General features: G+C 43.5%; 1 protein-coding gene across 1 annotated transcript; it reads left to right on the top strand.

The window, feature by feature from the left end:
• The first annotated feature begins 411 nt into the window (after positions 1-411).
• Positions 412-10,721, top strand: LOC121547162 (fructose-bisphosphate aldolase A). The gene is made up of 7 exons (XM_041858288.1): positions 412-518; positions 4,670-4,786; positions 7,674-7,940; positions 8,165-8,325; positions 9,139-9,397; positions 9,697-9,896; positions 10,242-10,721. Exons 2-7 carry the CDS (start codon positions 4,675-4,677, stop codon positions 10,332-10,334), a joined length of 1,092 nt encoding a protein of 363 aa, XP_041714222.1. The 5' UTR covers positions 412-518; positions 4,670-4,674; the 3' UTR covers positions 10,335-10,721.
• Positions 10,722-19,231: the final 8,510 nt, after the last annotated feature.

Genomic DNA, 19,231 nt, shown 5'->3' with positions numbered 1-19,231 from the left:
CAACATAGATCTATACGATCTAGAACAAAACCCAGAACATAGAAAACACAACATAGAAGCTACACTGTGAAACTAAACATAGAAAATCCACACCCTGGCTCAACATTTCAGAGTCCCCAGAGCCAGGGCGTGACATGCATGCACTACTGTAAGTTGCTTTGTATTAAAGTGTCTTCTAAATGGCATGTATCATTTTATTTTCTATGACTATGTGCACCCACTCTTATCTGTTCTCCTCCCCATCCTTCTCTCCCACTCACGATCTCATGCCACCCATCGAATTACTCTTTGTCCTTTCCCCCGATAACATGGGACGCTTAGCTGCGTTACTCCAACATGTTTTTTAAAAGTCATCGCCCTTCTCCGGTTGCGAGCTGTTCTTATTTTAGCCAGGCGGCTGAAATGTGAGAGGTCACAATGGGAGGATAAATAGTGGCCCAGGCAAACCAGGAGGTTGTCGCAAACTTCAGTTGGATCTTCTCCCCTCTCTTCTCCCAGCTCTCCTACAACCCTCCAAGGTAAACGAATCTAATCATATCTTAATAAGACAAAATTATGTATTTATTTTTTAAATCTAGGATAGCAAATGTTATTGAGGCTCTGGGTGATTGTACTTAATATTTTTATATATTGCTCATGCAGTATGAGTGTGATATAGAATTGAAAGAGCACTGCAAACATCATCTGCTGGCATTACAAAACTTCTATTAGACTACAAGAGCAAATGCCAGAGTAGAATTTTCAGAAGCGTTGTTGTTATAATACAATCCATGGTGCATCAATGCTAATAAAATTATTACGCATGCATTAGACACATCTCTATCCTCAAAACATTCATACAAGATTCATCTCTTAAATGCTCACTCAAGTGAGCATACCATAATGTTGCTTTGCTACATTAGGTATCATTGCTTAATTGCTTTACGCTAGCCTCCTTAGACCAAAAAAGTGGAGACAACTTGACCCACTTATAGCTTTTACTCACGCTGTACACTTTTAACTCAGCCTATAGTGTACTTATTAACTGTACTGTACTACAAATACTCCACAGAATGAATTCTCTATACAGCTCTATCAAATAAAATAAAAGTTTATTGGTCTTAGTTCTGACACCACCACACTGAGTTAGCAACTGAACGGGGCTGCACACACGCACACACAGTACTTTTTACATAACCACTTACATATGTTTCAATGTTTATATTTAGTTTGACCTTTTTGATTGAGTTGTTCTGTAACAAGACAGGGGTTGGATAAAGGAGGTATAGTGTGAGTGGTGGAGGGGAGGGGAGAGGAGGTGGATCATCCAAGGGAAAGGTCAGGGTTAAGAGAGACTAGAAAATCTAAAAGGTCATTCACATGCCTGTCATGGCTGTGGGGACACCTGCTGCAATAGATACCAGAGCTTAACAACGACAGTCACACAGCACTCTCAAATGGACAGACAGACAGACAACCACAGCTACATAAAACACTCAAACAGACCTACAGACAGACAACGACAGTCATATTGCTCTCTCAAACAGACAGACAGAATATGGGCATGTTAAGCTTACATATTACAAAAAAGGAAGATAGACAGACACACTGACAAAAAGAGGAACATTCGAAAAGACACACAGACAATCACCCAAATGGACGGTCTTCACTAGTTACCACAGCCACAAAATCAGAAGGCACGCCTACTCGACCAATCAGATGAGGGAGTGTGATGACACATATGCCGACTGGCTTGCAGGGGCAGACGAGAGACATGCATTTATTTTATCTATTGATCCATCAATGGCTTGGTTATTTATTAGATATAGTAAAACCAACCGTTATAAATGCAAAATGTTAATCGGATGTCTTATTCAAACTCAGCTTTCAAGCTTAGCATGATGTTTGCCCTTAATCATAGTTGCTTGTCTTAACCCAAAATAGGTTTACTCAAAAATATGTATTGGTTTTAAAATGGCGTATAGACACACAAATTCGCACATCTTGAGCTTAGATTTTTTTTCTTCAAAATCCACAAGTAAAACGTAGACAGTTTCACAGAAATGTTTACGGATTTTTAAAAAAATAGAAATTGGCAGATTTTTTTCGATGATTTAAGATTAAAACTTCAACCCTGTTACTTTATTTGGCACCTAGTCAATTACTATAGTCATTTATTTATTTAACTTAACATAGCCTTGCAGTCCACCTTTTTGGTATTTGGTGAGTTTCCATCTCTGTACAAAGGCATCAAATCAAATCAAAATGTATTTGCCACATGTGCCGAATACAACAGTGAAATGCTTACTTACAAGTCCTTAACCAACAATGCAGTTTTAAGAAAAATAAGTGTTAAGTAAAGAAATAGATAAGTAAAAATACAAAAAAAATAGATAATTAAAGAGCAGCAGTAAAATAAAATAACAGTAGGGAGGCTATATACAGTGGGTACCGGTACAGAGTCAATGTACGGGGGCACATGGTCTTCAGGCTATGGAAGATGCATCAATGAATGTAGGCCTACTCAATGGCAATCACTGAATGTCATTAGGCACAGTTTCTGGTGTTTTGTAACATCTGATTGTCAAACAAATCACTTAAAAAAGTAGGCTACCTGTGCATGTTTGGTCCACTCCAAAATAATTCCAGCATCCAAACTGCATGTATAGGCCTACTCGTGACATTTGATGAATGGAAATAGCCATCTGTTACGAAACACCAAAAACTGTGCCTAATGACATTCAGTGATTGCCATTGAGTAGGCCTACATTCATTGATGCATCCTGCTGACAAATTGACCTTTTAGTAGCCTGAAATGGGGATGAAACTGTCCCGGGAAAAACAGGACTGAAACTGTCCCGGGAAAAACTGGATGGTCACCCTAACACACAGGGTCAACTTACTAGACTAGGCTACAATGTGTATTACCATGAACTTTCAAATTGGCCTACCAATAGTGGGTGTAGGCCTAGTGTTAAAAAAAAAATAGGTGGGTAAAGTCTGATTTCCATTCGTGGTGAAAAATTGTAATGCTCCCTATACTTTCAATGCATTTTTTTAGAAAGGTGGGTAAACAGTGTTTACTTGCGTTTACCCTCCACTAGGCCTATATCACTGCCAGTAGCCTACCCTCTCAGCCGAGGCAATTTTAAACACATGAACACATGCAGAATATCTAGCCTATATTCAATATAATACATGAGTTGAATCAAAACATGTTTTACACCCTAGTTCATGAGTTGTCCATAATTCATGAATTAATGCTTGGAGTTTTCACAGATCGTGTAATATAAAACCTTACCTTTCTTTCCTTACATTAATGACATTTATGACAGTGTTATTTGTAATTATTAAGCATTTAACAATTGAATTTGAACATTGAACTTAAACCCTGTACAAATCATGGATCTAGGAAATCTTGGAAAATGCACTGTAAGTGTAACTATGCCTATGTAACATTTTATTATGTTTCGCCGTGAAAACAGTTCTCATGGGCACAAAAATCCAAAATAATGTAGGCCTACGAAATTGCAAAATCAAGTGCCTCCAAACAAAAAAGTAAACTATAGGCCTACTGACATTAAGGTATACTTGTTGGATGGATTGGATGTGCATTGGTGTCTAGCTGTAGGTTAGTTGTCTAGTGATATTGTCGACCATCATCAGCTGATCCAGGAAAGAAAACAAACATTGATAGAAAATAATAAAGCTAACTAAATGGTCTACTACTTCTGGCCACGGACGGCACGGAGAACACCAGTAGGCCTGCCCGCATACACCTGAAAAACAAAGCAATGAGTGCTCTAAACAGCTGACTGACAAAAGCAAACAATGATAAATAAACGGATAAATCTAATGCATTGGAGTAAAGGCTATTTTGTTTATCAAGGACACATGGTAAACAAATGGCGAAAATGAGGAAGTACAATGGCAAATCTATGCGTAAAGGAGCTCAGCCGAGGCCAAAATTCAACACTACTGGATAGACAGTTCTGCCACATAGAAATAAATGGTTTAAACCAAAACAGAGAGGTGGGGGTGTTCGTTTCATTGGAATATTTTATTGTCATATTTACCACTGCATTTGAAACAAATACGAGAATGGTTAAATTAGCATTATTTAGAGACCCTCCCTGAAGTATGACTTTTGCTGCATTTAGGGGAGCTGTCTCACAAGTTGCAATTTCGAAATTTGTTTGTGCATCAGCAGTTTTTTTCTTGTTATGTCAGTCACTGACAGTCACTCAATTAGCCATGTCAGCAAAAAATATATATTATTGGTAAATTAATCTAGCCAGCTATCTAAACTTGTAGTAATCATGGGCGAATATCGACTGGGCACGCAGGACACGTTCCCAGGGGCCCTGACATCCAAGGGGCTCCCATTGATTTTGTCAGTCACTCTCAATCAGATATCATATTAAATAATTATTATTATTAACATGGCAAAATGTGTAGAATTGCAGGAAATTAGCTTTAAAACTGTAAAGATGTCTCTCCACGCCATGGCAAAATGTGTAGAATTGCATGACATTTTGTCAAATGTCAAATGCCGCGAGGTGTGGGGGCCGCCGACCAAATATCTACCACTTATCTGTGTCTGTATGCACTTTTATGTATCTCAATCACTCTCTCTCTCCTCAGAACACCTCATGTTAACCAGTGTCTCCCCCCTTTTCTCTTCCTTTAGTCAAGATGCCTCACGCATTCCCCTTCCTCACTCCTGACCAGAAGAAGGAGCTTAGTGACATCGCTCTCAAGATCGTCGCCAAGGGCAAGGGAATCCTCGCAGCTGATGAGTCTACTGGTACGCAGAGCAAACACTGGTTGGACACACAATGTACACACAGACCCACACCTATGGAATGAAAAGGCACACATGCAAAGACATATTCATAATCAGAGCAACAACATTGTCACAAGGGGTTTGTTTTTTCACCTTATTATAACTTCTCCAAAACATTCCATTAGAACCACAAGTAAAAATAAAAATAAACATTTTGCATTCAAAAAAAAGACCTGGAGCAATTTGAGGATGAAATAAAAAATCAAATCAAATTTTATTGGTAACATACACATTATTCATTTTTTTGCAGATGTTATTGCGGGTGTAGCGAAATGCTTGTGTTCCTAGCTCCAACAGTGCAGTAGTTTCTAACAATTCACAACAATACACAAAAAAATCTACAAGTAAAAGAATGGAATTAAGAAATATATTAATATTAGGACGAGCAATGTCGGAGTGGCATTGACTAAAATACAGTAGAATAGAATACAGTATATATATATATATATGAGAAGAGTAAAGCAGTATGTAAACATTATTAAAGTGACTAGTGTTCAATTATTAAAGTGGCCAGTGATTCCATGTCTATGTACATAGGGCAGCAACCTCTAAGGTGCAGGGTTGAGTAACCGGGTGGTAGCCGGCTAGTGATGGCTATTTAACAGTCTGATGGCCTTGAAATAGAAGCTGTTTTTCAGTCTCTCTGTCCCAGCTTTGATGCACCTGTACTGACCTTGCCTTCTGGATGATAGCAGGGTTAACAGGCCGTGGCTAGGGTGGTTGATGTCCTTGATGATCTGTGACATCGGGTGCTGTAGGTGTCCTGGAGGGCAGGCAGTGTGCTCCCAGTGATGCTTTGGGCAAACCAAATAGAGCAAACCAAATAGAGTAAATCTGTAAAACGACTATAATAAACTAATGGCCAGATTCTCACCAAATTCACTAAACAGGTGCCTCACAAACCCAACAACAAACAAGGCCTACCTTGGTTCAATGACACTCTATGGCAACTTATGAAGAAGAGAGATGCTGCTCTGAAACAGTCTCTAAAATCTGTCCTAGATGTTGACCGACTAGTCTATAAAGGACTGAGAAACAAAGTGACAATGAGCCTCAGGAAAGCCAAAGCCAATTTATTTCTCAATATCATTAATGAGGCAAAAATGGAACAGCAAGGTCATATGGAAAAATATTAACAAACTCACTGGGAAGGGTCATGCCAAGTCTGGTGAACTACAACTGAAAGTCAATGGAAAGCTTCAAGACAACAGCTAAGTCATTGCAACCACCTTTAATGACTATTTTATTGACTCAGTCCAAGAGCTGGGCCAAAAGTTTAACCCAAGAGTCCTATCCATGATCCCCAGCAGCGATAGCCATACCAGTTGTTATTTGGAGTCCACTAGTGAGGAAAAGGTCAAGAAAGTCCTCTCCTCACTTTCAAACTCTAAAGCAAAGGATGTGTATGGTCTTGATACTGTATTTTTAAAAAATGACAGAGACAGCCTAGCCACCCCATTTACCCAGATAATCAACTTATCAATGCAAGAAAGTTCATTCCCAAAGGCATGGAAGACTGCCATCGTGACCCATGTACATAAATCTGGAGACCAGCAGGAAGTGAGCAACTACAGGCCTATCAGTATACTCCCTGTCATCTCTAAGGTTGCTGAAAACGTTGTACTGGAACAGCTCACAGCACACCTGAACACAAGGACTGTCTCCCTTCACCCAATCAGTTTGGGTTTAGGGTGAACCACTCAACAGAGACAGCATATTTCTATCTCCTAGAGACGATCAAGGCCAAGCTGGATACAGGGGGCGTGGTAGGGGCGGTCTTCCTCGACATGCGGAAGGTGTTTGACACCGTCAAGCATAATGTCCTTCTCTCCAAACTCTCCTGGTTCAACCTCTCGCAAAGTGCTCTTCACTGGATGGAGTCCTACCTAGCCGACTGGGTCCAGTGTGTCCGGATAAATGATGTCCTGTCACCACTAAGGAGGTGCACCATGGGAGTGCCCCATGGGTCCATCCTTGGGTCCCTGTTATTCAGTCTATACATCAATGACCTTCCTTTTGTGTACCAGGGAGTGGAGATGTATGCCGACGACACCGTCACACCCATGGAGTGCTGAGCAATGGCTTCCAAGTTATCATCTGTTATTTCTTAAGAGTCTATTGAGTCTATTGACGCACATGATGGTGATGTCTGTGTTGCTCTCCAACCCCCACAAGTGTCACGGGACTCGTCTGAAGGTAACCCATTCAAATGAATGGAAGAATGGAGATAGTTTTGTGCCAACAAAAATAAGGGGTTAAATATGTGTCCAAAAAAACAATAATATTACCTGATCTTTCTTATATCTCCTAGATATAGGACAGACACTTCAAAACCTTATTCCTTATCATTCATTTTGTGACTGTTTTTTTTGCCATTTATGAATGTGTTATTCATTGCGTTTCTATGGGCTACAGTAGTAAAGGACAAATTCAATACTTTATCAAATAATGTTTTTATATTTGTTTTTATAACTAAAGGGGTCCTAAAATTCTAAATCAAATAGCTAAATGATCCATGGTACAGATGGAAAGTAGCTATTAGCTAAATATGGTGCGACACATAATTTCTCAGTGCTCTGAGGCCTATGTTTTGTTGTGCATTGTCCCTGCCAAATAAACTTAATAAAATAAAAACAATACCACATTTCAACTTTAAATGCTACTTCCAATAAGCCACCATTCCATAGTTCAGTTCAAGTTAATTTCATTTCATTCACATGGCTAAGGACAATTGAACTACTAAATTGTGCAAATTCGGAATTCAGTTTAACCACAGAGATATAGCATAATGCTCTATTTCATTCTGTGAATCTAATCCTCACTCCCTCTCTCACTTTCCCCCCAACAGGCAGCGTTGCCAAGCGCTTCCAGAGCATCAACGCTGAGAACACAGAGGAGAACAGGAGGCTGTACCGCCAGCTCCTCTTCACCGCCGACGAGCGCGCCGGTCCTTGCATTGGTGGCGTCATCTTCTTCCACGAAACCCTGTACCAGAAGACCGATGCCGGCAAGACCTTCCCCGAGCACGTCAAGTCCAGAGGCTGGGTTGTAGGCATCAAGGTTGACAAAGGTGTCGTCCCCCTTGCCGGAACCAACGGAGAGACCACCACCCAGGGTAAAGAGGAAGAATAGAAAATCTATGGGATTCACAACTAATATAAATACATACAATCAATCAATACAACATACAATCAATCACATTTGTTTATAAAGTCACAATATGCTTGAATAGTATTCCAACCTAGATACAATACACACATACAATACAATACCCTCACAAAATACCCTCCTATACTCATCTCTTTTTTCTGTCCCTGCCTCAATCCCTTTCTCCCTCAGGTTTGGATGGCCTGTATGAGCGTTGCGCCCAGTATAAGAAGGACGGTTGCGACTTCGCCAAGTGGCGTTGTGTGCTGAAGATCACCTCCACCACCCCCTCCCGCCTGGCCATCATGGAGAATTGCAATGTCCTGGCCCGTTATGCCAGCATCTGCCAGATGGTAAGAATCACATAGAAAATACCCTTTCTCAAGGTCTCAGTGGTCTTGTTAGTTCATTAGCTCAAGTAGTCAAAACATAGTGTCAACAATGGCAAGTTTGTGGGTTCAATTCCCATATGGGCCACAAGTTACCTTCGAATCATTGACTCTCTGTATACGTGTGGGTTACACTATATTAACATTCATGAAATAAGCCATTATAAATGTATTAAATGCTTATAAATTCTTCAGAAATTATTACAAATATTATAAATGCATACCTAAAAGTGTTATTAAAAGTGTATAAAGTAGTACCAGACCAGGCAACACTTTAGTTTTTTGAAAGATATGAACGCTACAGTATGTTCTGTCATGAGTAAGGTATAGCAGATTTTCTGGTATGTGTCTGGGCTCACTTGGTGGCTCAGTGGGTAGAGCTATCAGTGAGATATTAAGATCAATTAATAGAGCTATGTGTTTCCAAATGCTCAGTTAAACATGAGACTAGTAAATAACAGTCCCTTCTGATCTCTTCACAACCATAGTTCAGGGATATCAGTTTAGCCAGGACTGCTCACTGTTATATGTCCAGTAATCCTAGGAAAACAACACACACATATCACAAATCACACATTGGAAAATCACAATATCTTAAAACACCGTTTTTCTCTGTTAGTTTTTATTGAAAAGATAGCTGTAGAGGGATAGACAGGAACGATGGGAGAAGAGCCACCATTAAAGTCTCACTGTTCTGACTGTTAACTGTCATGATCAATAACATGCTCTGTTGGCTAAAAGCGTATTTTAGTACTCATGACCTCTGCCCTCTTCTAGCACGGCATTGTCCCCATTGTTGAGCCCGAGATCCTCCCCGACGGTGACCATGACCTGAAGCGCACCCAGTACGTGACTGAGAAGGTCCTGGCCGCAATGTACAAGGCTCTGTCCGACCATCACGTCTACCTGGAGGGTACCCTCCTGAAGCCCAACATGGTCACCGCCGGACACTCCTGCTCACACAAGTACACCCACCAGGACATCGCCATGGCCACCATCACCGCCCTGCGCCGCACCGTGCCCCCAGCAGTCCCCGGTGAGCGGCCGACAACACACTGAATACAGCCCAATATACAGTAAAGCACGATACACTTATACATTTCTAAACTTCCAGCTTCATCCACTCACACTCAATGTTATCACACGTTTTCACAAACACAAACTCACCCTCCATGACTATGGCACTTACACCTAGTGTGTAGTTACATTATTACATACAGTATTTTATTATATATTTCACATACAGTTCTAGACACACACCAATTTGTTGATGTATCTTCTTTAAGTAGATGTTTACAATAAAATAACCCCTCTTCTTCCCTGCTTCACCCACAGGCATCACCTTCCTGTCCGGTGGCCAGTCTGAGGAGGAAGCCTCCATCAACCTGAATGTCATGAACCAGTGCCCCCTGCACAGGCCATGGGCCATTACTTTCTCCTATGGCCGTGCCCTCCAGGCATCCGCCCTGAAGGCATGGGGTGGCAAGCCCGAGAATGGCAAGGCTGCCCAGGAGGAGTTCATCAAGAGAGCTCTGGTACGAATAACCAAATATATTTTTTTCCATTTATTTTCATATATTTCGCATATATTTCATATGTGATTGTCATATATTTTGCTTATATTTCATATGTGATTATTTATGGCTGTATAGAAGCCACATCCAACTGGGCACAGACGTCAAATCAATGTCTATTTCACGTTGGTTCAACGTAATTGAAATGACGTGGAAACAACATTGATTCAACCAGTGTGTGCCCAGTGGGATATTTATAGTATGGATGTATAGGAAGCCACAATGTACAGTATATTCCGCACTTAGAAAATATCAGCAGAAAACAAGTTTATATTGTTCTTATATTGCGTTTCTTTCCTTCCACAGGCCAACAGCCTGGCCTGCCAAGGCAAGTATGTTTCTTCCGGAGACAGCGCCGCCGCTGGAGAATCACTGTTCGTGGCCAACCACGCTTATTAAGCATGGACACTCATCAGCATCCCTCTCCTAACCCTCCCCCCACCTTCCCGTCTCCTCCACCTCCCTCCCCCACCATGGGGAGTGCCATGTCATTTCTGGCACCTCCTAAGAAGCCGTCTCTACTTGACCCTCTGCGACAACACTCGTTCGGTACCTCGATTCGGAAAAATTAAACGCAAACCTTTCTTTGGACTCTTGCTTCAGAGAGAAGATTCAATTAAAGTCCTGCCTCCATTCCTTCTCCCTTTTACAGCTTTTTTTTTAAGGTAAAATGATTCCCATCGTCATGTTTTTACATAACATGTAACATTATTCCTTGGTCTGTAACACCTAACTCTGTGTAATGTTTGTACTGGAGCCTTGGAATAAAGTATTTTATCCACAAAATGTTGCTTTGCTTCCTTCCTTATTACATTTCATAGTAACTCTGAAAATGTACCTTACATCATTGAACATCCTGCTCGGCTCAATGACTACTTCCTATTTATTTGGAATGTACTGTTGGATGTCGGTAAATATTACCATAGAAACAAGAAGAGGGGAGATACAGTTGAGACTGTTTAACACACGTCTTTTGGAGCCAATTAATAAGACACTTGCAAATAATGATAATAGTAATAATAGAAATTATGGTATTTATTACCAAGACCATCCACTGGGTGATACCAGCAGTTTACAGTAGATAGACGGCACAGCAGTTGACCTCAACATGGGGCTCTTCGGAAAGTACAAGTGAGTCTGTAAAAAGATGGTTGGAATATATTCTGTTGATTGAAAAATAGCTGTCATGACTGACCACGAGAATCCAAATAGGTCAGATCAGGTTTGCAATGAATAACTTCAATCAGACTCCCTCTCACCCGTAGAGGGGGAAGGAAAGAACTAGTGGGGATTAACAACTCACGTCATGTTGTAAATCAAGGGAGATGATCTAGGCCTGTGCTTTGTCTCAACAGACACTTCCCCCCTGAAACTCTAACCAGTTCAAAAGCGAATACTGGAACAATATTTCTAACGTAGAACGTGGGGAATGGTCAGAGGCGATCTATAGAACACTAATGTCATTTTGTTTGTTATTTTGTGATGTCATTAAAAATGTTATAAAGGAAATACTGTAACTTGGAAAGTATACCCATTACTTAGATTAAGTTTCCATACTATGGGTTGTGTATGTAAAATGAACAATTATGAAAGTGTTTTTGTTAAGAGAGGGATGTGATTTGAGAAGTTATAAGAGATAATTGTTTTCCATAACTTGCACAGTGAGTAATCACCACCCCGAAGTGAGGTCAGGGAGCGTGATAGCCTGCCGGAACCGCCCCTTTCGAGCAAAAGGTATAAATTATGGGTTACGAATTAACACAATAGACCAGGAAAGCGTGATGCTGCAGCTGCGCTTTTAAAATGGTTTGAACTTTGAATCTCAACACGAGGTGGAGACGATAAACTCACCTCCCGGACAATCACTGGTACCGCTGATTAGCTGTCTGTCCTAAGTAAAGCATCTACGAAAGCGAATTTAAGTAGGACTATCCTGTTACTCTGCTCAAACCATCGTATTACGCTACTCTCATCACCCCACTGGGGAACCATTGATACGGCTGGCTAGCCTATCTTCAAAGAAGCATCTTCAAGAGCGAATGGAAGGAAAATCAACTCTGTAGTTCTGTTCAGGACTACATGACAAGTCACCAGATATCGGACAACTACGAAGAAGGACAACAGGAGAAGAGTTGTTGGAACCATTTCGGACAATCAGAGCCTTACAAGCGTGCCGCGAAAGGGCCCAACCCCCTTTCCAAGGCTGCCCCGTTCACCGAGAGATCCCTGGCGAACCCAGGCATTTCACTTAAATACATTCATGATTTCTTGCTCAAAGCGGGCGGCGGTTTGTTTGCAAAGTATATGGTTACTGTAGATGAGAGTTGTTCCTGAATGTGGCAATGTTAAGTGTCTCTGTCCCTCTCTCTCCCTTTCCATCTCTTCTTTAACAAGCATCCATGTTGTTGTCATTCCGCTAGGGACCTGTTTTCAGTGTATTAAGTCAATAACCGGTACAGAGTGTGTGTGTTTATCCTGTGTTCCCATTTAATTAGCTAGTGAATAAATAATTCAACCAATTTGTGTAGTACTGAATCATAAGTAAGGCTCAGGTTTTTGCAGATGCAAGGAGGTTATGACTGTTCAGAATGATGATATGATACGAGGTTGTGATTCATAAGTTAATTGTTTATAGATGTGATAGGTAAAGACATTTACATTTACATTTTACATTTTACATTTTAGTCATTTAGCAGACGCTCTTATCCAGAGCGACTTACAGTTAGTGAATACATATTTTTTTATACTGGCCCCCCGTGGGAATCGAACCCACAACCCTGGCGTTGCAAACGCCATGCTCTATCAACTGAGCTACATCCCGGCCGGCCATTCCCTCCCCTACCCTGGACGACGCTGGGCCAATTGTGCGCCGCCCATGAGTCTCCCGGTCGCGGCCGGCTGCGACAGAGCCTGGATTCGAACCAGGATCTCTAGTGACACAGTTAGACCACTGCGCCACTCAGGAGACCTTTTAGAGTTTAATTCGGAAGATTGTAATTCTTTAAAGAACCGCTCTCGTGGTGCCCCAGATCCTAATGAGTTAATCGGGTAACAATTAAACATAGTTAGTTAATTAGATAAATAACAGTCTTCAGATTCATGTTAAAGTCAAGTCACGACATATTGGTGCCCCCTGTGAGGAATCTAAGACAAAATTAGGACTTACTGTTGAATTCAGTCTACAGGAATTGCGTAGCAAATTATACCCCAAAGAGCAGTAGGCAGGATTGTCGTTGAGTGGTGTGTGTTTCCTTTCCAGGGAGAGATTGTCTCCGGTGTTATATATCTGAGAAAGGGTCAGAGTGTGTAGGGTGAATTATAGATTTTCCAGAGCTAGGACATAAGGGCCAGCCGATTAAGGAAATGTCAGAAGATATATTTGTTTGGCCGAAGCAAAGTCTCTCTGTCTCTCGCACTTCAGGGGTGTGAGTAGACACATCCAGTATTTCTTTATGTTACCGCGTGTTCCGGTAACATTGCTAGCAAGAAATGCTGATTGGGTTGAACGTGAGACGTCGTTTGTAAACCCCCGTTCCCGAATTGAAGGGGATCTTTTTGTGCTTGAAGTGAACATTCTTGTACAAGAACGGCTAGCTTTGCATTAGAAGCTAAGCTAACAAACAGAGAGAAGCCATTTTTCTTTGTTTACAGAGGAAATCCCGCGCTTTAGGCGACGGAAGTCCCGCCTTTGCTGGAATCCCGTGTGATTTCAGTTTTCAGGGTCAGTGACCCCTTGTGGTGAAGAATCAGCCAATTTATTTGGGGGGAAATAAAAGATTCCAATGTGAGGGCAAAACGTCTTCTCACATCTGTAACATCTGGTTACACTTTATAATATCCAACCAATCTCAACTGATTGGATATCGTTGTCTCATTCTATTTAACAAGGATGTTAAATTGCCAAACAGACCTTTTTACCAGGTTGATCATTCAGCTAAGGATCAAATTAATTTGTTCCAACCAATGAGACATTTTAAACTTGTCAATCTTAACCTAGATACAGCAACGCTTTCAGGTTAATAAAAGTTTAATTCCCAGATAGCCTATACATGTATGATTAATCAATAACATTGCTGAATCAATTACATTTGCTTTTGCAAGTTCATTGAAGTCCAACTCCCACATTATTGATCCAGTATTAATGATTAATTAACGTCTATAAATTGATTAAATTTGTTTTTGCAGCTTCCAACGAGTCAAAACCCAAACTTTACCCCCGCTAACAAGTGAACCCTCCCCCACGGAAAGATTGATCGCTGACCTCAGCAGCGATATAAACCCAAACTATGCTGAAGGGCTGAGAACGTTAGATCACAATGCCATAAGCGAAGAAAACTGCAGAAATTGCGACAGACGCCCTCCAAAATAGACCATCAGGCACAGGCCTTGTAAAGGTTCTCTCCAGTTTAGCCCTGAACTATGGCCACCAGCAGAGATTGACATTACCGCAGTGCCCAGCAGAAGCACGAGCAAGAAACGGTTGATATGAAGGGACAGGTGGAGAGAACCCGGAAACTAATGACAAAAGCCGAAAAGAAAAAGATACTGCTAGCCGAGGACCTGCGTTTGAGACGGAACAATTAAATGTAATGGCAAAAACATATGACGACGAACGAGCACAAACTCTTGAACAAAATCGTCTTCTACAGGAACAGCTCAATTTAGCCAAAAATAAATACGACGAAGTCCACGCAAAACTAGATAAATCTGATGAGTTAGCTAAAAACAAGGGTGCACAACTTGATACCCTGCAAGCAGTTTTGAATGACACCACTCAAAGCAATAATGTTCTAGTCCAAAAGCTGCAGACCAAAGACAATCAGTTAATGAACATAATGACCAAGTTGGATGACAAAACAGCGGAACTCATTGAAGTCACTGACCAAATGAATCATGAGAGAACCCAGGTGAGGAATATGGACAAAGTGATCTCTAAGCAAGTGGAGGAAATCTCATCACTGAATCTCTCGCTCCGCACTCAAGACCTCTCCCTGCAAACCATGACAGATAAGTATGAGGCCGAACGGAGCAAGTGCAACACTCACGTGTCTAAAATAAGTACTCGAAGTGCCCTAGTGGACTCTGCTATGCAGCAGAATACCACCCTTAGGTACCACCTGGAGGAACTCCAGAACAGTCACGCGCTACAGCGTTACTACCCAACCAAGCAACCAAGCTCGCAACCGGAGCTCGGTACACAAAGGAGTGAAGACAACAGAAGGTTTCAGACCTTACCTCTCTCAGGTGTCCCTCAGTCTTTTCCTCTTGGCCATTCAGCACAGAGTAATATGGCACCTCCGTGCCGACAAAGGCAAAGCTTGGCTTCTCCTCTTGGCCTTTCGGCCCAAATTCCCCACATGATGAAGCAAACCCTCTCCGTGCACTTGGCGCGGAACGCCTTGACAAAATCATCAACAACTTCCGCACCTTTGACCCAGTTCCAGGGAAGCCAAACGGCACTGAGACATTCGTAGCAGACATAGAGGATGCCTTGGATGGCTAACTGAATGCTACGGGCACTGACAGGCAATTTACCTGTTGAAGAGAACATTGAATAGACAAATGACATGGTTTATTCGTCTACAACAGCAACACGTGCAAAACGACTACGCGAAACTTGCCACGGCTTTGAAAATAGAATTCAGTGGTTCTGAGACTCTCAAACACGACGTCAAACAAGCTCGAAATGAACACCCAAAAGCATACTATCATAGGCTTCGTTCAGCTTACTTTGGCCAACTCACTGAAACAGGAATGGAAGAGCTATTACCATTCAAACAAATGTTTCTGTCCAACACATATCCCAACTTCATTAACTACTTGGGCCCTACAGCCCACGTTGGTTTGCCATTCCAGGACTCAGAGAGCTTGCAAGCACAGCTTTGAGGCATCAAAAGTGAGCCGCGCTAAGAGCCCTGACATCTCGGTTTTCAATATTGAGCAGGAGCACTCACTCCAATTAGAGGGATAGGAGCGGTGAGGGATAGGAACGGTGAGAGATGACGCTGTGATGTCATGAGAGGCTGTGTCCTGGAGGGACGTTACATCCCCCTGAGGTGGCTGCAAACCCAGACAGCTATGGCTCCATCTGCTGGTATGGTCGGGAACTCCACCCCTCTATGGCCAATCTTCCCACGCAGCTGAAACAAATGAGGAGCTGATGAGCTGAAGGTTTGGGAAGTGAAGAGACACAGTCTCCAAGCTGGGCTCTCTGGAGGACAAGAGTGCTGCACGTCCACTTCCATGAGGAATATAAGGATTTGGAGATACTTACCTTTGGGAAATACTCACCTTTGGATATATGCACCTGTGGAAATACGTGTGGGACATTTGGAAGGGACGTTTTGCTGGGTTGGCCACTAGCTGCAACGTGGAATACAGTAAGACTGGGGAAAAGTTATTTGAGCGAGGGAGAGTTATGATTTTGGATGTGGAAGAGACATCCCTGAACTGTTAACCCTTAAAGAGCCACCAGAGAACAGAATTGTGTTATACTTTCGTTAGTTTCCCAAGACCTTTAATAAAATCCTTGTTTTGGTTGAACCTGGTCTCCTTGCACTACTTGAGCAATCCCGCTGAAAGCTGTGTAGCCTCTCGTGACATCACAGATGGTGGAGAATACGGGCACGCTCAAGCGTTAATAGTGCATGTCAGAGGAGGATACCGAAGGTTTGATCACCCAGTTTTCCAAGTTGGCCGTAGGCTCCCGCCCGACTGAAATGGAGGACATATTGAAAGCCCTTGTTGCTGGCCAGCAAGCCCAGATGCAAGCAAACGTGGCTCTCTTGGAGGAGCAAAAGAAAGCCAACCTTCTGAAGGCAGAGGAATTGCAGTTGCAGAGACAGAGGGTGGTCCAAAATACCCGCCCAATAAAGGCAAGTGACTTTATATCTAAGATGGGAGCTACCGATGACATTGAGGCATACCTGCATGCATTTGAGGCCACGGCCACTAGGGAAGCCTGGCCCAAGCAACAGTGGGTTGGTCTGTTAGGCCCCTTTCTAACCGGGGAATCGCTGAATGCTGTCCGGGACCTAGGCCCTGACCAGGTTACTGACTATGATGCCCTGGAAGTCTGAGATCCTCAGCAGATATGGACTCACAAAGTTTGGTATGGCCCAGCGCTTTCACAGCTGGACCTTCCAACCAGACCAACCTCCTCGGGCGCAGATGCATGAACTTGTCCGAATCGCAAGGAAATGGCTGGATCCGCCAGAGGAATACAGCAGCGGCGGTGGTGGAGGCCGTTGTGGTGGATCGTTACCTACGCGCCCTGCCTTATGAGGCAAAACGGTTCATCAGTCAACAGGCCTTGACCACGGCTGATCTGACCGTGGAAGCTGTGGAAAAGTACCAGGCCACAGCGGAGATGCTGAATGCTTCCCGAAAAGACCCCAGGAGTGCGGCCCCACCACAAATGGGAAGAACCCGTCCAAAGGACCCCAAGGTCTCGAACCCAGCCACGTCAGGACTTATCCCGGCTCCAGGGGGAGCCAGAAACCAGGCGGGTCCAAGAAGAGTACACCAGGAGGGGGGAAACTCGACAGTGTTACCGGTGTGGGGAGATGGGACATATCTCCTGGCAGTGTGGGAAACCAGCCGATGAACCTATGCCCACTGCGGAGTCCTCCAGCTCAGCACCCACACACCGTTTTGCCTCGCTCTTGGGAGTCGTAGATGGCGGCCCAGATCGACCCCCCACCTGCCCGGTAACTGTGAATCACCATGATGTGGAGGCCTTACTGGATTCTGGTAGCCGGGCCACCCTGGTGCGTAAGGATGTGGTGGGCCCAACGTGTCTGACCCCGGGGAAAGTCCTCCCAGTTTCCTGTGTCCATGGGGACACCAGAGAATACCCCATTACTGAACTTACAATGACCAGCACACGGGGAACCATACACACGACGGCGGGGGTGGTTGATTCCCCTCCCCGTCCCTGTCCTAATTGGACGAGACTGCCCAGCCTTTACCCACTCTGGAGAGAGTCTCAGGAGAGGATAACCCGAGTACCTCGGAAACGGAGCGGCAAGACTCATCCTGGGAAGGCTCCGGTGCAATCCTCCGAGTTACTCACTCCCGCCCGGGCTCGGATAGGGATGGCAGGTGCCCAGACCGACACAGAGACGGAGCTACAGAATCTGGACAAAGAACTGTCTGGTCTGAAGGGGACCGCTGAGAGGTATCGTTTGTTAAAGCAACAGTTAGACATGAAGACAGAAGAGTTAGATATCCTCCAGGCTAAACTCCAACAGAGCTCCTTCCCTAAGCAACAGGAGGAGCTGGAGAGGCTGCGCAGGACCATCGAGGAGTGTGAGGAGACCCTGCGCAGTAGTAAGGAGGTCCAGAAGAAGGCAGAGGAGAAGTACAAGGTGTTGGAGAACAAGATGAAGAATGCGGAGGCAGAGAGAGAGAAGGAACTGAAAGCTGCTCAACAGAAGCTAAACTCTGCTAAAACCAAGGCTGATGCGTTCAGTAAGAAACTCAAGGAGAGACAACAGGAGGCGGAGTCCCTGGTCCTAGAGTTGGAGGAGTTGAAGAGAGAGCAGTCTGGCAAGCACCACGGCAATGCGGACGCCCTCTCCCGGCGTGATGCCTTCTTCGCTGCCTTTACCCGACGAGGACGTCGGTCCCGAGGAGGGGGATGTGTGATGTCACGAGAGGCTGTGTCCTGGAGGGACGTTACATCCCCTGAGGTGGCTGCAAACCCAGACAGCTATGGCTCCATCTGCTGGTATGGTCGGGAACTCCACCCCTCTATGGCCAATCTTCCCACGCAGCTGAAACAAATGAGGAGCTGATGAGCTGAAGGTTTGGGAAGTGAAGAGACACAGTCTCCAAGCTGGGCTCTCTGGAGGACAAGAGTGCTGCACGTCCACTTCCATGAGGAATATAAGGATTTGGAGATACTTACCTTTGGGAAATACTCACCTTTGGATATATGCACCTGTGGAAATACGTGTGGGACATTTGGAAGGACGTTTTGCTGGGTTGGCCACTAGCTGCAACGTGGAATACAGTAAGACTGGGGAAAAGTTATTTGAGCGAGGGAGAGTTATGATTTTGGATGTGGAAGAGACATCCCTGAACTGTTAACCCTTAAAGAGCCACCAGAGAACAGAATTGTGTTATACTTTCGTTAGTTTCCCAAGACCTTTAATAAAATCCTTGTTTTGGTTGAACCTGGTCTCCTTGCACTACTTGAGCAATCCCGCTGAAAGCTGTGTAGCCTCTCGTGACATCACAACGCACAAAAATGGTGTCTACCACGAAACCACAACACCAATTACCACCGCAGT

The sequence above is a fragment of the Coregonus clupeaformis genome, chromosome 31 (assembly GCF_020615455.1).
Source record: "Coregonus clupeaformis isolate EN_2021a chromosome 31, ASM2061545v1, whole genome shotgun sequence".
NCBI classification, from domain to species: Eukaryota; Metazoa; Chordata; class Actinopteri; order Salmoniformes; family Salmonidae; genus Coregonus; species Coregonus clupeaformis.
The sequence above is the reverse complement of the archived record's forward strand: the minus strand, read 5'-3'. Positions and strand labels throughout refer to the sequence as shown.

Coding starts and splice junctions, on each gene's coding strand:
- LOC121547162 (XM_041858288.1), top strand. CDS start 4,675: ATGCCTCACGCATTCCCCTTCCTCACTCCTGACCAGAAGAAGGAGCTT. Junction 4,787..7,673: donor CGCAGCTGATGAGTCTACTG/GTACGCAGAGCA, acceptor TCCCCCCAACAG/GCAGCGTTGCCAAGCGCTTC. Junction 9,398..9,696: donor CGTGCCCCCAGCAGTCCCCG/GTGAGCGGCCGA, acceptor CTTCACCCACAG/GCATCACCTTCCTGTCCGGT.